This window comes from Trachurus japonicus, chromosome 24 (genome assembly GCF_045865225.1).
Source record: "Trachurus japonicus isolate A0001 chromosome 24, Traja_1.0".
NCBI lineage: Eukaryota > Metazoa > Chordata > Actinopteri > Carangiformes > Carangidae > Trachurus > Trachurus japonicus.
The window spans coordinates 17016695-17038548 of record NC_140930.1 but is presented as its reverse complement, the minus strand read 5'-3'; the positions used below and the strand labels follow the sequence as shown (position 1 = coordinate 17038548).

The 21854-nt window shown below is 42.2% G+C and overlaps 1 protein-coding gene across 1 annotated transcript in view; it reads right to left on the bottom strand.

The window, feature by feature from the left end:
- The window catches only part of LOC146961771 (tyrosine-protein phosphatase non-receptor type 14-like), a 38796-nt gene extending 20877 nt beyond the window's left edge, over positions 1-17919 (bottom strand). Inside the window, exons 1-3 of the mRNA XM_085771454.1 lie at positions 17478-17919; positions 5510-5951; positions 2946-3121 (exon numbers count right to left, since the gene is read on the bottom strand). Coding sequence (XP_085627580.1) covers positions 2946-3121; positions 5510-5683 — 350 coding nt within the window. The 5' untranslated portion in view covers positions 5684-5951; positions 17478-17919. The remainder of the gene's footprint in view (positions 1-2945; positions 3122-5509; positions 5952-17477) is intronic.
- Positions 17920-21854: the final 3935 nt, after the last annotated feature.

Sequence of the window (21854 nt, the reverse complement as noted above, 5' to 3'; positions counted from 1 at the left end):
TAATAGAAAAATAATTAAAATAATATCAGTCAATATAGATCCAATCAGATAAAGAAGATTGATTTTATTTATTAAAAAACTGATAATCTTATTACATATTTAATGACATACATTTGGGGTAAAATAATAAGGTAAGAAGCAATATTTTCATTTTAAAAGTGACTTTCCTCATATAGTTTTTTGTGAAAGAAAAGCAGTGGCCTAAAAACCAAATAAACCCCCTCCCTCTCTGTTTTTACAGACAGGCACAAACAGACTTTTCCGCGCGGACACATAAATATGTATACGTTCCAGCGAAAAACACATGCGGGCAGCGAGTTCAAACCACATAAATAACAAGGTACAAACCCAAAGCCAAGTCCCGCTGCCAAACTTTTTCACTTTCTCTGTCCCCACTTGTCTTCCTCTCTGCCTCTGTCATTCTTCCTTCGAAATCCAGTCTTCACCTCCCCCTCCCTTCATCAGACCAGGTGTGTAGAAAAAACAACGACAAAGCTTCACTGCTTCACTGGATATGACCCAAATCAACCTTTAGTCAATAAATGTTAAAAAAAAGAGGGCTGTTTGTGCTCTTTCCCACTGTGACAGATGGAGTTGTCATAGGAAAATACAGACAAAAAATGCTTTTAAAAGATATTTAGTAAAACACTTCGTTAGAGGTAATGGGTAATAAAAATGTCTTGAACTTTATTACATTAAAAAAAAGTTGTAAAATGGTTTTTAACTTCATGTGGAGTTTTAAAAAAAGAAAAAAGGGAAGGGGCTTTTGGAGAAGCTTGCCTCGGGGAGCGTGTATGTTCTTACAATGTGCTGTATTGTGACTAACTCCTCTGACAGGGCTGCAGCTGGCTTCTGAGAGGATTCTTGGGGGAGTGTGCGAGGTGTGTGAGGTGAGTGAGTGTAAGTCTGTGCGTGTGTGTGTGTGTGTGTGTGTGTGTGTTTTGTAAACCAGACATCCCCCACCTACCCCCCTTTTTTTACCCCCAGCACTTTTGCTGGGAGGAATGTGTGGTCCGCCTCCTACGCTGGACGGCTGTGCCAACATTCCTGACTAACATAAGAAGAGAAAGAGCGAGGGAACAAGAAAAGGAGGATGAGGGGATGGGGAGGAAAGAGAGTGAAAATGTGGCGATGAGAGTGATGGGGAGATCTGCTCTTGATAAAGAAGGAGTAGGGGTGACACTATGTACAGGGATTGTAAGAGAAAGAGAGGGGGCTTGAGAAAAAGAGGCGACCATTGTTCCCTAAATTGCCCCTAAGGCCCCATCATAACCCCTTCAACCCCATAACCCCCCATACACACACACACACACACAGACACACACAGACACACACAGACACACACATGCCGTAAAAGCCCGCAGGGGATTCCTGGAATACCATCCCTTTACCAGAGCAGATCCTGGCTTCTGTATAACACACACACACACGCACACACACACACACACACACAATCCAGTACCACCTCTTCCTCACACACGCAGTAAGTGCATCAGGTCGTCCACTGACACCTGATGATATTGATAACATTACTGTCAGTGGAAACACAAAAACAGCATATCTGGTGTTGCCTCTCAAAATTGCTACATAAACAACAGCATGAATGGTTACCACACACACACACACACACACACACACACACACACACACACAGACAGACACACACACACACACACACACACACACACACACACACACACACACACACACACACACACACACACACCTTAGTATTAAAACATCAAGCTGTGACCTGAAATCGACCTTTCCCACATTCAGTGAGGCAGCAGCCGCAAATTCACCAGCTCAGTGCGAAGCAGACCTGCAGAATGCGATTCTGTGTTAGTGCGTGTGTGTGTGTTAGTGTGTGTGTGTGTGTGTGTGTGTGTGAGGATGAGAAGGAATCTGAGATGGCAGACTGTCCACTACGCACTGACCCCTGGATGCCCTCTTCACAGCTCACTAACGTGCTCATTCACACTCTCACACGCACTCACAGACATAAACGTGTGTAGACGCTCAGTGTGGTATTAGGACAGAGCTGCTGCTGATGTAAATGTATCCGTCCGTGACCTGCTGAGTCCGAACAGCAAAGTGTCGATAGAGTCATTCACTTTGTGCCGCTCATTCAATACTCCTCTCTGATATCTCTGTTATTATCAACATGAATATGATAAGAATGGGGAATAATAACCTGTACACAAAACTTGTAAAACCCAAAACTGTATACTTTGTTTGTATTAAACAACAACATATTTAAAGCTTATTTATGAGCTTTAAAGATGGTCATTTTTATCTTCTGGGAAAGCCACGCTAGCTGTTTCCCCCCACTGCCAGTATTTATGCTAAGCTAAACTAGTTAACGAGCTGCTGCCTGTAAATCCATATTTATCCCACAGACAAGAGAATAGCATCAATCTCCACATCTATCTAAGCTAATAAATAGCGAATAAGCCACTATGTTGACTTCTCCCTGAAATAAATATGCAAATAATAATGCATTAGGCATTAGTGTTTATGGGGTCAAAGAAAAATGCGACATCTAGGGGGAGTAACGACATTTTCTGTGCTATTCTGTTATGACATAAATATCACGGCAATTAAAAGGCAGAAAAGCCCCAATCATTTTCCTTCTCATGTGACTGTGACTATATGGGATATGGAAGGTGCATTAAAGCCAGTTTACATTTTATCTACTAAAGAAAACACTACAGCAGCTACCTTTAAAGACACCAGACTTCTTTGTAGACAGAATACTTTTAACTTGGCAGTAAACAAATGTATAGAAGAGCAAACTGACATGAAGAACATCTGGTGTGGTTTTGTTTTGCAGACATCTGCATTAATGGTGAGTGTCATCTGTTGTATCTCTGATACAGCCCGAAGCACAGCTGCTGTGTCTGAGTGTTTTTGGCTTTTGCGTGTAGTGTCTGGAGATTCTTTACCTCGTGGCCTCTTGTTCCAGGCGGGAAACATTGGGCACATAGAACATGACCCCGAAGAAGAGCAGCGGCTCATTGCCAAACTTGTCCAGCTGCTTCTTGAGGGGTTTCTCCAGCTCCACCCAGCGCTGGGCCGGGGCTTGGGTCTTTCCTTGGAACCACAGTCCAAAGTAATGGGTCTGGAAGCGAGAGAGAGACGAAGAGGGCAGTCAAGGTTAAAGTAGGACGAGTGACAGATGGATGGCAAACAGAAGAGGCAAACAGAAGAAATGGAAGTTTGTAGGAGGAAAATGGGAGATGAGTTGAGAAAATCATTGAGAAAAATGGAGGCTAACAGAGAGGAAATTCATAGCAGCTGAAATGCAACAAACACGTATTTCTCCTTCAAATCTGATCAAACCTTTTGACGTCAACAGTGTAACTCCATTAAAAATGAATATTACACTAGAGCCATTACCAGTAAGATTACCTTGGGAGAAAAGGAATAGCCAATGATCCTGTCTCACTTAATCCAAATGACATTATTTCTTCTGGAGACTGATATACTATACACAAGAGCTGAATGAGCAGCAAAAAAGGTGGTATAATAAAGCTGTTCATAGAAATTATTCATGTGAATCCTGTTGTACTGATTACAAGGTTTATTCAGCAGAGGGGCTCGAAACAGTTTAGACTAGTAGCCAGCCATTAGCCAAGCTGTGACGCACTACATGAACCGTCAAATTTGATGTTTCTGATCGGATAATATTCTTGAGGCGCACGGATGCCTGTAAATGCAGATCTGAGGGCAGGTGTCAGCACGCTGTGATTTTCAACATGAGGAAATCACGGCATGTCCCTGTCACTGTAATTTCCAGTCAAAACAAATGGCGTGCAGCAGCCCGGCAGAGATGTTAAAGAATCACCTGCAATGCGAGTGTGAGTGACAGTCAATTACACAACATGATGCCGCTACCAGTTGTTACCTGTGTGTAGAATTTTTCTTTTACACTTTTATCTGTCACGCTACAAATGACAAGCATGTAATTTAGAAAGACACAATGTTTGATGATCAGCGTTGTGTCTGTGAGGATGTGGCGTGTGTTTCACTGGAATCAGGGAGAGGTAAGCACACCTGTTTCATCTGCGTGTTTTGACTCTATAAAATGAAAGTCATAAAGCTGCAAGCTGCAGCTGCAGGGATACGCACGCATGCTCATACACACACACACACACACACACACACACACACACGCTTACATATATAAACAATCCTTCCTTCCTGAGACGTAAACGGACGCAGAAACACACTCATGGGGGCCTCAGGAACAGTAATAAAAGATGAAAACAACTCATTCAGATGGACATACAGTTCAGTAGGTAGAGCAGGTGCCCCATATGCAGAGGCTCCTTGCTGCAGCCGGCCCTGTATCGAATCCTGACTCAGGTGGCCCTTTGCTGCCTCTCTCTGCCTCCCATTTCCTGTCTCTCTCTCGACTGTACTATCCATTAAAGGTGAAAAAGCCCAAAAATATACTTTAAAAAAAGAAAAAGATGGACATACACTACATACACACACCACAGAGAGTCCTTAGATAGCCTGCATGCATGAGGCAGACAGCGGCTGAAGCCAGGGCATCACACCTCCTTATTTATAACATCGCTGACACCTGGCAAATACCACAACAGTATGTGAGTACGCACAACTACACCGCCTCTCCCTCTCACTTTGTATGCAGCCCCAGCGAGCGCAGACACACAACTTCAACAAACGCATCCATCAAAGTCAATCAGTCTTCAACCAAACACACACACATTCTTCGTCCGATCTGTCAACAAACAACTGCATACAAACAATAAAAGCCCACGCAAAACTGTGCTCGTCTTGGAGCAAAGTGTGAGGTGACGGATAAACCTCAATGAAGGGCTCTTATAATAGAAGAATACAAGACAAAAGACACACAGAGGACAGAAAGGAGGGGTGTGGTGGGACAGGGGGATGAGCAATATCTGTTTCCTCTGGAGTGAAAGGAGGACAGAGGTAGCCACACTTCGTTAGAGACAGACAAGGACCCTGCAGGAGAGGGACACAAGAGGGCAGGGAGACACACACAGGCTGAGGGGAGAGACGCGTGGCAATCACACACACACATACACACACACACACACACACAATAACCTTGCACAGTCTGACAATGCACCCATAAATGTTCTTCTTGTTGCAACTCCAATGCAACTGCTATTACTTCCAATACTTATGGATTGAATAGTCAATAATCAATGACATTTGCTCGTGGAGAAACCTGAGACTAAGCACAGATGTTGTGGCCTCCAACAATGTCAATAAAACATATCCAATTCACAGCTAAGGAACTGTTGATGGGTGTAATCCCCCTCTCTCCCTCTATCTGTATTGATTTGTATTGATTAACAGCAACAACCAAGTAAAGGTTCAACTAAAAAATGTTATACAGATCATTTTTACTTTGGAAAAGGAGAACGTTCCTGATAGATTATTTAAAAAAAGGAAAGAAAAAAGCAAAATACCAGCTGACATGATGTCTAGAAGTAGCATTGTCCCCACTCACCTCCCGTAGCTCCAGCCTCTGGGCCACCGCCTCCAGACATTCCTGTCCCGTACTCTCCACTGACAGAGTGCATTCAATCACGTTGCTGTCCAGCAGGCGAATCCGTGTCACAAAGTAGTTCTTGCTCAGGACGTTGTAGCGCCGCGTGCGCCGCAGCTTCAGCCGGAAGGGCATGGCTGTCCTGGCCGGAGGTCACGACGGGGTCACGGCCGAGTCAAAGGTCAGAAGTCACTTGGGAGCGAGCAAGTGGAGAAGAGTGGGGGGTGGTGGTGGTGGTGGGCGGGCAGGCTCTATGACCTGGCCGGTGCCCTCCTAACTCTCGCACGACGCCAGCCACGCCACCGGGTGGAGAGATGCACCCTGGCAAGGCGCTGGCCCATTCCCAAAGATGCCCGAAGAGGAGGAGGAGGAGGACGATGAGGTGGAGGAGGAAGAACGGGTGCTGTAGGGAGGGATGAGAGAGAAGGATTTAGTTTGTGGATTTCTTTTAAGGTTTCATGTTTGAGGCCCACAGGAATGTAAAAAAAAAAAAAAAAAAAAAAAACTATGTGGTTCTCTAATCAGAAAACATTCTTTCTATCAATCACTCCCACACATTATTTCCCAGTATTATCAACCTGCCAACCTCCCATAAACAAGCAGAAACAAAAAACAGACGAGACTTGTGGGATAACCAGTGATAGCAGCAGCAGCAGCAGTGGTGGTGGTGGTGATGCTGGTGGTGCTACAGTGTTAGCAGACACAGGAATGGCACGGTAGCAGACAGACAGCTTTATCCTATAGTTATGGCAGCTGCGCTCTCTCCAGCCCCATGAGGCCCAGCGCCGGGCAAAGCTGGGAGACAGAGGCAGAGATGTAAGGCTACGGATGAATGGACATCAAACAGCAGAGCGCAGACATCCATCTGAACCCAGCAGCTGGCTTTGAGGAACTAATGGAGCTTCTAAGTCTCATATCTGCCTGTGTGGGAGGCCTTTCCTTTTCCTTTTTATCTCCTCTCTCTCTCTGCCCAACAACAGCCCAGTGCCAGATATTCGAGCATACAGTGTCTTAGTGTGTAAGATCACACACACACACACAAATGTGTGTGTGTGTGTGGGGGGGGGTACATAATGCTTCCACACACACAGTTTTTTTGTCAGCCACTGCCACAAAACAGAAAATCAGAGTTCATGTTGTCAGGGAGAAACTCGTAAAACAGTTAATTACTGCAACATCGTGAGGGAGAAAAGGACACACACACACACACACACACACACACACACACACACTGTGGTTTTAGGTTGAGACAGGTCTTTGGGGAACACTTTGAACACATCTCTGGGTTAGTCATCAGTTCTTAGCTTTCATGTCTGTGATGAGGACAAAGCTTTGAAGCAGAGCACAACACACACACACACACACACACACACACACACACACACACACACAAACACAGGTACATAGTCACACCTGTACTATACAATTTACACACACCAATAAGAGTCAAACCTAACAAAATAAGAGTGTTAAACTGAGGGATTTAGCCACCAGTCACCAAAGGGATTTCTAATAATGCAGCTGTTGCCAGTGGCAGGTAATAGAAATAGCTAAAAGCAGTGTCATTTCAAGGGTGGAGGCCACTTTGAAGCCTCGTTAGACAGGAACTCGTTCACAAAACCAAAATCAAGGCTCCACACCCCCCTGAGCAGAGGAAAGGCAGAACAAATACATGGGAGTTAAAAGAGATAGAAAGGGAAAACGTGTGTGAGGACAGAGAGACCAAACAGGAAGAAGCATCAAGAACAAAGGAAAAGGGGGGATGCATGAAAGTGAGAAAAAACACACAAACAGGAGGGTGAAAAGACCTAAAATACGGTATGACAATGCTCCAGTGATCAGGAGAGAGGAGAGGAGAAAAAAAGGGGTGGAGGAGGAGTAGAAAAGGGAGAAGGAGGAGGAGTAAAGACGCAGTGGATGTGTTGCTTCTTGTCCCGGGCTCTGGCAATGTGCTGCTGATAGTCAGCTTGGACCCCGGCCCAGATTCCTCTTTACCCTGACTGGAAAAACAGAGCACACCTGACACAAGTATGCACCACCAGGAAGGAAAGTGTGTGTGTATGTGTGTGTGTGTGTGTGTGTGTGTGTGTGTGAGCAGAAGGCTGAGTGAGCAGGAGAAAAAGACACAGGGAAGCGAGTCTTGAATGAAACAGGGCAAGAAGCTACAAACCGCTGACTTAGGGCCGTGTTGTTTGCTACGACCTGAATCACACTTGCTTCACGCTCGTCTTTTGTAACAGCCATGCCCCTTTGGGAGCCGTAACACATTCCTTCATCGTGAATCCCTCTAAGACAGCTCAGTGTAATGTGTAATCATCTTATTCATGTGTGTGTGTTTTTGTTTTTTTTTTATTATTGGGCATTTATGTCAACGCACACACGCAAGAAAAGCCACAGAAAAGTGAATAATTAGGCTACAATGAGTGAGTAAATCAGCTTTTCCTCGGAGTATGCGGCCACCGTGACCCCAGCCGTCACCTGACCTGAACCACAGGATCCCTCCCCCCTCCTCCCATCCAGATTCTGGCTTTAGGGGAAGTGACGTCACAAGTTGACGGTAAAACGTCCCCTAAAAAAAAAATCCTCGTGAAACGTTCCCAAGCTCACATCAGGTTCCCAGCAAGATCCTTGTCAACAAGCGCACAGACACAGATAAACACACGAGGACACAAATAAAAAGAGGCGCATACTTTCACTGTGTAGTGTACAAACATAGACATGCATGAAGACAGCAGACCGCACAACACACCAACACATACACAAGATCACACACACACCCACCAGGTTCTTTAGAGGTTAGCCAAAGGACCAGACAGCAGTTAGTGCAACTCTAAACTAGTAATCAGTGGCATGGTTTGGGAGTGTGTGGTTGAGTAAAACCAGACAGACAGACAGACAATAGCTCGGGACCAAACCCACTCCTCCATGCAAGAAGAAAAAAAAAACGAAAAAGAAAAAGAAAGAAGAAAAAAAAACGCAACATTCTCTCCCGACCATCATGTTTATTTCCAGCATGCAAAAACAGCATATATGTTTATGAATTTGCACGTTGTAATTTTGTGGCGTGGAGAGAACGAGAGGGAAAACTGAGGGATGAGGGTTGTTTTTCTTTTTCAGGGTAGTGAGCTTTGGCTAAATATATATGTAGGCCTAACCATTCCCATCTTTTGTTGTGTTTTTTTTTCTTCTTTTTTTCCCCCAAACTGGTGTGGCAAAGGGCAAAAAGGTGACAAGAAAAAAAAATGGAGCTTTTATCTTGTGGGATGTGGGATGTTAAAACACACAGCGCTGAGTGGATGTATTTTTTCAGCTGTTTGTCGATGTATTGTGTGATGACATGAAGCATTTTCTATAAATCAATCAAGATAAAAGATCTTCAGTGTGCAGGAGCTGAATAGATTCATGAAAGGTGAAAAGCAAATTAGATGAGATTAGCCTGACCTCAGGGACCTGCATACCTTTAACTGAACACATTAATAAAACTGTGCATGTGTGTGTGAGTGTGTGTGTGCGCTCTCCCCCACAGCATTAGACAGGCAAACAGTGCTGTGTTTCCTGTCAGCCTGATGAAAGATTCCTCTTTATCAAGCATTTTTGTGCTTGTGCGTAAGCACGAGCCCTCAACATGACAAATTGAAAACAAACATGGCTGACTGATTATTCCCAGTATCTTGTAATTTGTGTAGGCTAGATGGTGATCTGAAATGCCTTTGACTGACTCAAAATGAATCATCTGAGGAGCGTTTAAGTGTTTTACAGTCTGCCTTCAACGGCCAACAATACATGAGCAGGCCTATGAGTGTTTGTCTCCGCTCTTATGTAAACTACAATCAATAGCACATCCATCTAACTATAGCCTCATAAGCAAGAGTTACTAGCAAACAGATTATTAAAATATCTATCTATCTATCTATCTATCTATCTATCTATCTATCTATCTATCTATCTATCTATCTATCTATCTATCTATCTATCTATCTGGACACTTGGACTACCTGGGTTGACTGGATGGTTATGTTATAAAAACAAGAAGATGACTAGATGTGTAACTGTGTAATATTTCGAAGCTAAGATGCTGCTAATTTAGGCCAATGTTACCAACTTTATTGGGCTTTTTCAAACAAGATTAAATAACTTTATTTTGCCATTTTGTGCACAGACAAGCTGGGTACAATAGGAATTTTTGTGCAGAGTCCCCCCAGGAGTTACAAGAGTTAAGAAAGAATTTGAAAGGGATAAGTTAAGGCAAAAAAGATAAAGATAACATCAATAAATAACATAGATAAATGGCATTGAAGAATAAAACACAGATAAAGCTGCCAAAATATATTATATACACAGAAATATGAATATGTATGTAAGGTCCATTAAAGTGCAAAAGTGGCAGTGATGTCTGTGTTTGCCATGAGTCTCACTGTGGCTGGGAAAAAGCTGTTGTAGAAGCATGTTCGGTGTGTGATTATGCCGTCTGCTCAGTTGACAAAATGACCGTGTCTGTGCATTATATCTTATCATACCTGTATAACTATGTCTTACTTTACACAGCAAAGAAAAAGCCCAATGATTTTTCTTTGTTTCAATGTTCTTCATGGATAATTAAGAGAAGAAGCTGACTCTCTGTCTGGGACAGCTTTAGCCTCAATATTTTTAGCAATAGACCATGTGTGTTACCAAATGTAGTTTAAAGGATTTGTGTTGTTAAAACGAATCAGCTGTAAACAAGAAAAAGTCAGTGCACCACTTTGTTTTAAACCAACTCATGGGACACACGTTAGCTTAATTAGCTAGTTAGCCCCAGCTAATAGCATCCACCAGGCACCGTTTTCTCTTCACTGGGAAAAACAACACTGCAAGACCAAACCTTTGGGACCAACTGTGTTAAAAACCTACACTGCATTTCAAGTGAGTAAGTCCAAGAATGTAAAGCTCGACAGAAACATGGTGGGGCAAGGTTTAGCCAGCTGATAAGCTGAAAAAAGCAGATAAATATACAAAACAATGCTGACAGAGGTTTCTCCCCCTCAGAGACTGGGATGTTTTTTGCTGATGTATATTCAGCACACAGGGGCCACCTGACAATTACAACCAAACCATCACACTACACTCAGACATAGCATTACACGACAAAAACTCAACCAGACTGTTGAACATCTGCAGAACAAACATCCCAGAAAGTGACATTATTTTTTCACTTTTTACTTCTGTTCCACAGAAATGTCAAAAAAGACAAGCTGTAAACACAACTACTTCCAAGCGTCTGCTCAGGAGCGCAGCGGCTGATGCTGGCGCTTTGTTCCATTCACATGCAGCACAATGGCAGGAACAAAACAGCACTTTGTCGCCCACTGCTAAGACCCATTAGGCTGCCGAGAGCCGAGGACGCAAGTGTAGCGTGTGTAACTCAATCAATCTAATCTCTGTTGCTTGTCTGTCTGAAATACCAACACCGACCCCCCCCCCCCCCCCCACCCTCCTCCCCGGTCCCTCCCCTCCCGTTACACATGAACGCTGTAGCAAAACAAACGGGTTAAGTGCTTCACAGCTCGTAACTGCCCCTTCCTCCGGTGTACTCTTTTTACAGTTTGGTCTACGAACCTAAACCAGGTCCGGATCAAATACTGGGGGTGCACCGGTGGGGAACACTCAGGGAGCTCTAGGGCTTCAGAAAACATAGAGCATCAGCATTTTAAATGTCATACTTCATCTCTTCCTGATAATCATCATCTTCTGATTCTCATTTCTATCATGTTTGCTTTGAAAACCATGAAAACCACTGATCAGGACTTCATATACCTGTAGGTAGAAGGCCTGAATCCCCCATGGCTGCATAATGTTTGTTTAGAAAGTGACAGGAAAGAAGACAGATTACATTTTGATTTATAGTGGGTGGGACCGAATATCATTGTCCTAAACCTCCCCAAAGGCTGAAAGAAGCCTCTGAGCAATCCCGCAGTGTTTACTTTGTTCTGTCCAGGGGTTTAAGAAAACAGATCACACACATCACATCAGCTGGTCAGCCAGCAGTCGCAACACAGATGGCAAAATGATAGGACCGTCAAAAGGACTTACAGGACAGCATCCACATGGAATACTATTATGATATCCCTTTCCATTGGCCGACCCTTAGAACCAGCAGGAATATGGTCAGGAAAGAACATGTAGGCCTAATTGGACGTCATGACTGCTTCAAATTCACTTCACAATCTCTCTGAATAATTGTTTTCTTAATCAATCAAATACAGTAGTTTACAAAAAGTGAGACAAAAAGATGTGTATCATAATTTCAAAAAGCTCAATAAGTCAAAGATTTTAACTTTAAAAGTTAATATACTGTAATAGAGTAGATGTCAATTCAGTTCTGTATGATTCATTTAGAAAAATATTAAAATCCCTTTTTGTGCCTAAACCCGACAAATGTTCTGTTTATAATTGTATAAAACAGAGTTACTAAACAGTTACTCGTCAGGTTGACGCAACAGGAACTGGAGAATGCCTGGCATCTTGCTAGATAAAGGACGTAAGATAAATCCATTATTGAATTACCTGTTGGTTTACACAGTCAGCAGTCACACAAGGAAGGCAGATCATTTGATTCAAATTATTTTTCTCCTGAATGTGTCTGAGAACTTTGTCGCTTGCCGAACTGTCTGATCTGACAAACAGACTTTGCAAATACTATTACACCGATGTCTGCACCAAAACAGCCAGATCTGGTCTGATATTTCCAAAATCTTCTTAGGACTTTGATCCTCTTGTGCCCCTCTGGCTTACCACGGAGCTCAGTGGTGAAATGTTTTGGGGAAACACGGCTCTGAAGTCCACACACATTCCTGGACACACACACACACACACACACACACACACACACACACACACACACACACACACACACACACACACAGCCAAAGCCTGTCTGAGTAACAGCAGACCCTGGATCAGACTGTCCAAGTCACTGGGCAGTAAAACACACACTTTAGTATTTGCAATCTGAAAAAAGCACAGGCACACACTTTTTACATGCATAGAAGTTGTTCCCCCCAGCGCCTAAAGGACAACAGGACACACCACCACAGCTGTTTGTGTTATCTAACACTCAGACCTTGTGCGTTTCTGTCTGATCCGTGGGATTGTCTATGCATGTGTGTTTTTGCTCCTGTGTTTGCATGTGTATGTGCGCATCCCTATTCCCTTCATGCAGGACTCCACATTTGTGTTCACGCCACAACGGGTCAGTGACGTGATGCAACCCATTGTCAAATGGTGTAACTGGTACTTTTTCATAAAAATCTGATTATAATATACAGGAAAATAAATCTAGACTCAAATGTGGGATAAATGTAATTTGCTTTTGCAATGCAATGCTATGTTTCTTAGCTAATTTTACATAATTTGTCACATTATTTGGAGAAAAAAAAAGCAGTGTTTTTAGCTTATGTCCTGCTCAGTGTTGCTAAAATGCATTAAAATTTAAATACAGAGATACAGCAAAATAATTTTCAATTTAATGTTTTCAGAAGAAAGTATATTTTTAAGTACACTTCTTTTGTGGTTACACCATTTGTCATTCAGGGGCATTCAGTCTTACCTGTGTTGCAGTTATCATAAAACCAATATAACCAATAATATATAAAATGTGCATTTTAACAAATCTGATGTATGCTTTTAAAACTACATTTTAAGATATTTCTGAATTGCTCATTTTGCCAATTGCCAACCCTTCTTTGTCACCGACCCACATACTGTACATGTTGCAAACAGACACACTCCCCCTGCATGCACATGCACACACACACAGTCACTCACACACAAACATTCAGCAGCTGCAACAGATGGTGGAGCCAGGCGGCCAGACAGTGTTTCGAACAAGCGCATCTGCTTTTTCACTTTCCAGCTCTCTTTTTTTTCTCCTCGAACCCCATCTCTGACACACACACACACACACACACACATGCACACATACACTTTCACGCACGCGCACATTCTTTCTATTATATGAGAACACAGCGATAGTGACAAACACAGACTGTTCACACTGAGGTGACATCCAGACAGCGAAGGAGCCTGTAACTACACAATCACAAAAACACACAGTCTTCTCATCTCTGTCTCCATCTCTATCACACACACACACACACACCTTTTCACAGATGCAGAGGTTCATCTTAAGGTGAAAGCTCCACGCAAACATTAAACAGAATTCAGACACTGATAAATCTATTGGCTGTACATGTGCTCAGGAAAGACAGGATGTTTATATAGTCGCTGGCTTTAGTTTGAAAATCTTACACTGTAAGACCGTAATAATGCAACATCAGGCCATATTTAAATGTTTTATTCTATTATATTTACATTTGTTCTGAAAAGACCCAAGATGGTAATATAACCTAAAATCCTGATGCTGAGACATGTGCTATAATTTCCTTGCACCATCTAATGCAATAAGATGCAACCAGCCACATTTCAGTGTTTGTCTGGGCACTGACGATAGTGTCGACTGCCACACTAGACAAAATCCCTATAAATCAAGTCTACAAAGATACTGCTATAAGATAAAATATAGAATACATATCAGCAACCAGACAAACTCCATCTGTTCTGTGTAAAATAAGGTGCGGACTTTGTCAAAACTACAACCAGCAGGAAACAAAACTGAGATCTGTGCTCACAGGCTGGAGCGCTGTGCCACAGTTGACAGTAATAGATAGGGAATGCCCAGTGTTTCAGGCTGGCACGGCCATCTAAACAGTGTCAGTAGAACATGAAGAGGGGGGAGGATCAAAGAGGGATCCAGCTTTTACACTGACCAGAGACTGGTTTTCCAAACCCAACAATGACGCTGCTCTGCCGAGTCATCCCGCGGCGGTGACATCTGGAGATTGATGTCATGGAGGCAGGGTAGAGTTCGGAGATATGACCGGGGAGGAATAGTGGGAGGTGCAGTGTGTGTGTGCTTGTGGTGTGTGTATACAATGTGTGTGAATGTGTGTCCTCTGAATGCATACAAAGCGTGGGTGATTCCCAGCATCCCAATGGGAAAATAAAGGCTTCAGATAAAGTGAGGACATGAGAACAGGGGCAGAAAGGAGGAAGAGGAGCCCGTCTCTTATCATGTTGGTACAGTTGGTCGAGAGAAGAGAAGGTGGGGGTGTGTGTGTGTGTGTGTGTGTGTGTGTGTGTGTGTGTGGAGGGAAGGAGTGAGTAAACATTGATGGTGAGACTGATAGCGGCGGCTCTCCACCTCAACAACAGAGACACGATGGGGCCGTCGACCATCAGCCACCGCGTCTGTTCCAGCCAAAACCACGGTGCTGCTCACATTTTCCACCCCTACACGCCCCCACACCCCCTCCTCCTTCTGCTCCTGGGAACCACACTCACACATAACCATGCACACAAATACAGTTACACACACACACACACACATGCTCAATCATCAAAAAGCCACTGAGTGTTTTCTCACAGCTGAGCCCTCAGGCTCCGACACTAACAGGGACTTGAGCAGCAGCGGCTTTACAAGCCAATGAAAGCAGCAGCACAAGGGTTCACTACTGTTTACATCCGGCTGTATCTAACACACAGAATGGCTGCGAGGGAAGGAAAGTTCACACGTTTTAAACCCGACATCAAATGGAAATCTTTTCAGCTTGGTGCTTCCTTATTATCACACACACACACACACACTTCCGCACTTAAGTCACTTAAAAAAACTTGAGACCATATATGGATCATTGGAAAGAAAGAAAAACAAAGTCACACTCATGTTCCAACTTCTATACAATTTTGAGTCGATCAGAGGGAGAGATAGGGGGCAGACCTGTTGAAAAGGAGGAGGGGGCGGGACCTAGCGGTGATTGACAACTCATTCGCAGCACCTGGAAGATGCCTAAGGTGGAGTGTGGGAGAGTTGGGCAGGTCGCGGCACGCTGCCCTGCTCTGTTGTTGTCTACCGGGCTGCCACAGAGCACTGCTCATACTTCTTCTGACAAAAGCATCTGATCTGTGCCAGTGTGAATACACTCACCACACACACCAGTCACACACACCAGTTTAACAACTGGCTTCCTAAAACTCAAGATTAGGACATTTAATCACAGGAAACACCTAACGTTTGACTTTTTCTTTTGCTGTTGTCATGCACTGATTATCAAAACTAATGCTGATTATTTTCTGTGGATTAACTGCAAAACCACATAAAGTTGATTAGATATGATATCAAGTGTGACAAATTTATAATAATTTGATTTTATTGGTACTTTTTGCTCTCTCACGCCAATCCCACAGATACGTTTTACATAACAACTTGATATGGTTGGTGAGCTCATTATAAATGCATTTCAAGTCAAGACAAGAGAAAGAGATCGCCAGCAGTTGTGCTGAATTTGAGGGAATTCTGTGCATTTTTCCTCAGTTAACCTGCGACAACAATAACAACAATAACTGCTGCCGCTGCTGCTGCTGCTGTCTATGTTTCCTCCCTCGCTCTCTTCCTGAGCCTCGGCATGAACGCTTGACCAAAATGACGGGTATTTTCGTCCCACATAGTAATCAAATGGCCTTTAGACTCAAATGACCACTGGCTACACAAACAATAGCCACTTTTCCTTTTACATGCAGGCTCCTATTATGCAGTAAACACCTATTATATTCTTACCATGCTGACCTTAGACAAAACATGCCTCTGGGACTTTGCCTTGGCATTTCTGCAACTTTCCTTTTGTTTTTACATGTGACGGCAGGAAACGGAGTGACAAAAATGGCAACTGGGCTCTATGGAAATAACCACAAACATAATACTGGTTATTGCACCGCTCTGCCCTCATGGGTCTCTGCTCTGACACACCATGAGGTGATGAGGATACTGCTTTGACTTTGGCTCTTTTCAATTCTGCACCAGGGTTTTAAACTGCTGTGTACTCCCCAAGCCACTTGCACTGGCACCATATAATTTACACAGCATGCCTTTGAGCTTATAAAGGCAGCCAGATGTGTATGTGCGTGCATGTGTGTGTGTGTGTGTGTGTGTGTGTGTGTGTGTGTATGGCCTACGCCTCCTGCAGCTATGCTATATTTGCCTTTGCAGAATCCCCCCCCCTCTTTTTTTTTGTTACTGTAGTCCAGGGTGCATGTCCAAACACATCTTTTACACACTCTCAAACAAACATGTGTGCATGTTAAGTGTGCATGCAGGGGTGTGAGTGATGGCAGGACAAACAGCTATGGAAAAGGCTCATACACAAACACACCGTGTCATCCAAAGTGTGTTTTCAGGCATCATGTAGAACTGTAATCAGTGCATACAGCTCTAATCCTGCCCTCCACTTTTGACCTGGTTGACTTTCCAGTGCAACAACACACATTACAAGTTGTTTTCAGTGTATTCATGTCATCTGCATGTGTAATAACTGACCAGGATGTAAATATTCTACTAGCATGGGCCCATTTGACTGAAAGAAGGCCCAAACTTGGCCCTACAGGGGACTCCCTACCATAAGTGCATTTATGAAATATAATATCACTATTCCCTCATTAACTCTGCAGACTTCACGTGTTAAAATCTCAGTCTTCTTCCTTCTATCCAGCCATGAAGAGGTTAATAAGGTCTGCAAATCACACCCAGCACTTGCCCACATCTTATCAAATGTAGAAAAGAGGTTTGAGGCTCTGTCTGTATTTCTAATTTATGTTTATGAGCAGGGGGGGGGGGGAGGAGGAGGAGGGGTGAGGTGGGTTTGGCATGAAAATATTTGGGGTCTCCTGCCCTACGTGGCCAAAGCCGTTTGGCCTACATTTTGCATTTCAGTTCTGCTCATTCATAGGTTTAAATGTGTGGTCCCACTACTTGTTTTAAAAAAAAAAGGGCTGCCGTGGTGCGTTTGGAGAAAATCGAGCAGAGGAAAACTTTTTTTTCCCCTCCACCAAGACAACTCACCCTTAATCCTGCGCTTACATGCCGTTTTCTGCTCCACAGAAACTCCGACTCAGCTCTTAACGGCGTTGAACCTCACAGCAAACACATATTCCTCATGTGGCCTTTCTAACAGCGTTAAAATCCTGCGTGGAAAGCCCAAGTCTCGACAGTCTCTTGGGTCATATGAGCGCAAACTTTTTAGAAAGAAAGGGAGAGAAAAAAAAGAAAGGTCGCAAAATGCAGTCGCAAAGTCAGTCCGGAGAGTTGGTCCTGAGGCTGATTCGGCGTCAAGTTTTTTCTCAGTCGTTTTTTTTTTTTTTTTTTAAGAAAAAGTTTTTCGGGAGCATAGAGGAGGGAAAGAAAACAGCCACGACACTTCTCCAACTTGGCAGTGGACAACAACGACGTGGTCTTCTTCTCTCCCTGGGACTCTTGGTATGTTTATAGTAGTGGTCCCTCTAGTCCAATGGAGGCGTTCACGACAGGGAGAGAGAGGAGCACATGATGCGTTCAAAGGCTGCAGAAAACGTTGGAATAAAGACTTACAATCTGAAGTGGAAAGCATTGAAAAGGATTAAAAAAAAAAAAAGTTACACATTACTATATATTATGATGATTATGATCATAATCATTATAATTATTATTATTTATTATTATTGGATAATCAGATTTTTTTTTCACTAGAATATGCTTTACTCATAGGTTGCCTATTTCACTCCTTAAACTTAACTTAATAGTTCTGTTATAGTACATTTCACTAGCGTACTTGTAGACCACACAGCATAGGACAATAGAAAGTGAAAGTGAAAGTGTTTACACACTGGCAGGCTACATATTAGCTTGAACTTGAATGATATCTATACACTACATGTAACATTAAAATGCTCTAGTAAAACCCCATTACAAGCCTTTCAGTGAGAATTATGGTGTCACTGCATTATCTTAAGCCTTAAGTAACTAATCTATAATCACCACTGCTGCTGGTAAACATACACAACTTGCAGTGCTTGCAAGCAGACATTGTTTTCTTTTGGCTGCATGGGAACAAATGGCAGGTGTGAAGTGCAGCTTCTAGGTGAATTGTTTGTTTGTTTGTTTTTTGTTTTTTTGTTTTGCTTTTAAAGCCCCAAATATGTCACCTTGTGGTCAAGAGAAAGCAGGATACACATTAATTTGAAGGTATCTTTGTGAAACATTTCTGATATCATAACATTTCTCCTACACAGGCCAGTAGAGCTCAAAGGTCGCAGCCTAGGTTTGGACCGTGAAGGCAGCAGCGGCTCCAGATGCCTCCGGAGTGCCGTCCCCTCTGCTCTGACATCAGACCGGAGGAATCTGAGGAATGCCGGGCTCCTGGGAGAAGTCCTCCTCGTTTAATGGTTTTCCAGGGGCCACAGAGGTGACTAAACAAAGAAGCTCCCCTCACATATTTATGTCACCCCTTGTTGCCTTTTGGCCGAGGATGAGTTACAGCGTCAGTGGGGTCATTTATTTGCATAAACTACATTTTTACAACATGTAGACTTTGGGCTTTACAACTGGACATCATTTCACACTATAATGTAGTATAGGCCTACTTCACTTGAATATAAGATGTGAGTTTGTCCTAAAGCATATTACAAATGTATTTATGTATTTTTCTTATATTATTGCTTTAAAAAAAAGTCTTATGTTTAAAATGAACCTACAGCTGATTGTAAAAGAAATATTGTCTCATAGGAAATGGCAAATTTCAGTGTCATAAATAGTATTTTAGATGCAACAAATGTTTAATATTCCTAGAATAGCAGTCGTATAGCTCCATATTTTTATTTACCACTAAAAATTTTTTTTTTTTTAAGTCCAGTTGCTTTCGATTTAACCTCCTTTGAAATACTATGACCTGGGCAAATGAGAATATGCACCGGCTTACCACTAAAATGTTTGTTTCACATGTTGTATTTATGATCCGTCACCTTTAAACACATTATTCCACATATTTTATGCAATTTAATAAGCACCTTCACATGTTTGTTGTGGTGCTGTCATCTGCCTTTGTGAATAAGGTCCATAGTGATCAGAGTAATCATTTTTAAACTTCACAGCGAGTGATTAGTCACTGTATCCTACAAGGAGATCACAGAAAGCTTTAATGGTACCACAGGAGAGTGAAAAGCACAAAAATGGGGGGAGTTATCTTATGAGCCTTTGTGGGTTAATTAAAATAGGGGCGTTATAGCAATAGTTGAGTGTGGGGCTGAGCGATGTATGACAGAAAATTGAGTAATTCAGATCCTGTTTAAGTTTGGCTTTTATTCGGCTTCAACTATTGTACACATAATGGAAATGTGAATACATGTTCCACACATATTCCACTACCAAAATATTTTGTTATTTTCTATGTATTTATTTATGGCTAACTTTAATGTTTAAGACTAAGCATTGCATGAGTGAAAAAGGAGACAGACTCAACTCTCAGCAGAGGCTGCTTTATTTGTGGCCAAACTGCAACCTCTTGTGGCCAAACTGCAATTTACAACAGCAGCAATAATTATTTCAAAGAAGCACGTAAAAAAAAAGTGTTTATGTGTGTTAATGTGTTTGAGTACTTATAGGTTTAAAGCGCACACGCACACACCCATGCAAAATGCTGCTACTGTGTCTCTGTGTCTTTGTACACATAAAATTTCCAGTTTCAAATCTCACAAACGTGCTGGTTGTTCAAAGACAATTCTGGGAAATCCCTATAAGACCATTAATTGTCTTGGCCCAGTTCAAGCAACGTAGACCCAACAAAAAAAGGAAATAGCAACACACTCCACCACTGTGTGTAGACCCTGGAGTTAATCAAACATCACAAAGACCATTTGTGCAAAAGGTTTCTAACATGCATTTAAAAAGACCAGGATGTGTCTCAGCTATCAAGCCTGAGCAGCGGTTTGAAGTCCGATCCAAGGGAAACAATATGCTTTTTATTTTCTATTAAAAGATTTTGGATGAGGTCCTCGGACTGTGCTTCCTGAGTTGTCCTGTGGGAGATGCTGTAGGAGAGTAAAGCGCTGGCGCTGCTGCCTTGAGACTATCTGCAGTGAATTATGCTCTGCTTCACTGACATCAACCTTGGTTTCACATTCCCATCAGGACTCGAGTGGTTCTCCCTCATGCTATGTGTCATAAACTGAAGTGAGAGTCAGGAGAGTATCAGGTTCAGTGACATTATGTTCTATACTTTGAAGGCAGTGATAGACTGAGATCATATGGTTTTATTTGATTTTTGATTTTTGAACATTTTTCAGTCAATGGACACTTGGGGGCAGTCTCAGACTTTATTGATTCAGTTTCCATAAGTTTTCTGTTTTGTTTTGGCACATATCTTTTCTGCACTGTGCTGGTAGTTTGGTAAAACTCAAGGTATGATAAATTAAGTTTCATTTCTTTGTATTTTCAACATTATACACCAATATGAATAAACCAGATATAATGGAGACTGAGAGACACAAGGCCCAACCCAGATAAACGTTTAGGAAAGCAGCCAATTTATTTTATTCTTAGAGACTACAGTGTATGATAAAGAAGATCCAGAAGATTGGATTGGATTGGATTGGATAAAGAAGATGGGAAAAGACTCTTAAAAATACATCATAACGGATTAAAAAAAAATTAAAACCACAAATGATGGCTTCTTAGCCAGTGGCACTGTTCCAAAAATTGTTCCAACTGTGGATGTGGCCCATTACATTCAGTGTGATCTTTTTCATGAATATAAGTCACATGTGGAACATTATGTGACAACAACTGAGCAAGAATAAAAAGAAGCAGCTGTTTGTGTGGAGGTCCAAAGGAAAAGGGAGTTTCCAGATGTACGTTCATATATTTTTTTTCGCAAAGAAAACATCTGCATCAATATACCCTGGCTCTGCATCTGATTTTGACAGCAGCTATGTTTGTATAAAAGTTTCTCTACTTTGAAAATAAATAAGACTTAGTCACATTGTGGACAGCTGAACAAGAAAAGCAAATTCTACCGAAATAGCAGGGTAAATGTGATATGAGTGAGAGGGTATAAACGTCTGGCAGAAATAGATGTCAAATGGGAGTATGCACCTTTAACATTCCTGAACAGAAAGGTCAGAATTTACAGCTTGTGTGTATTTCTGTGCATATTGAATGCTTTGATACTTTTAGAGTATTAATATAATTTTATTATCATTAATTGATTATAATTATAACAGATGTTATTTATTTTTTTATTTTTTTATTTTTATTTTAAAGGCATGAAAGTCTTGTTTTTTGGGACCTTTAAGTTTCTTATGTAGAATTGAAGAAAATAAAACCCTACCAAGACTGAAAATGAAATAAATTTTTAAAAAATCAACATGAGCAGCAGCTGTATTTTAACTGTTAATGCCCCATTTACTC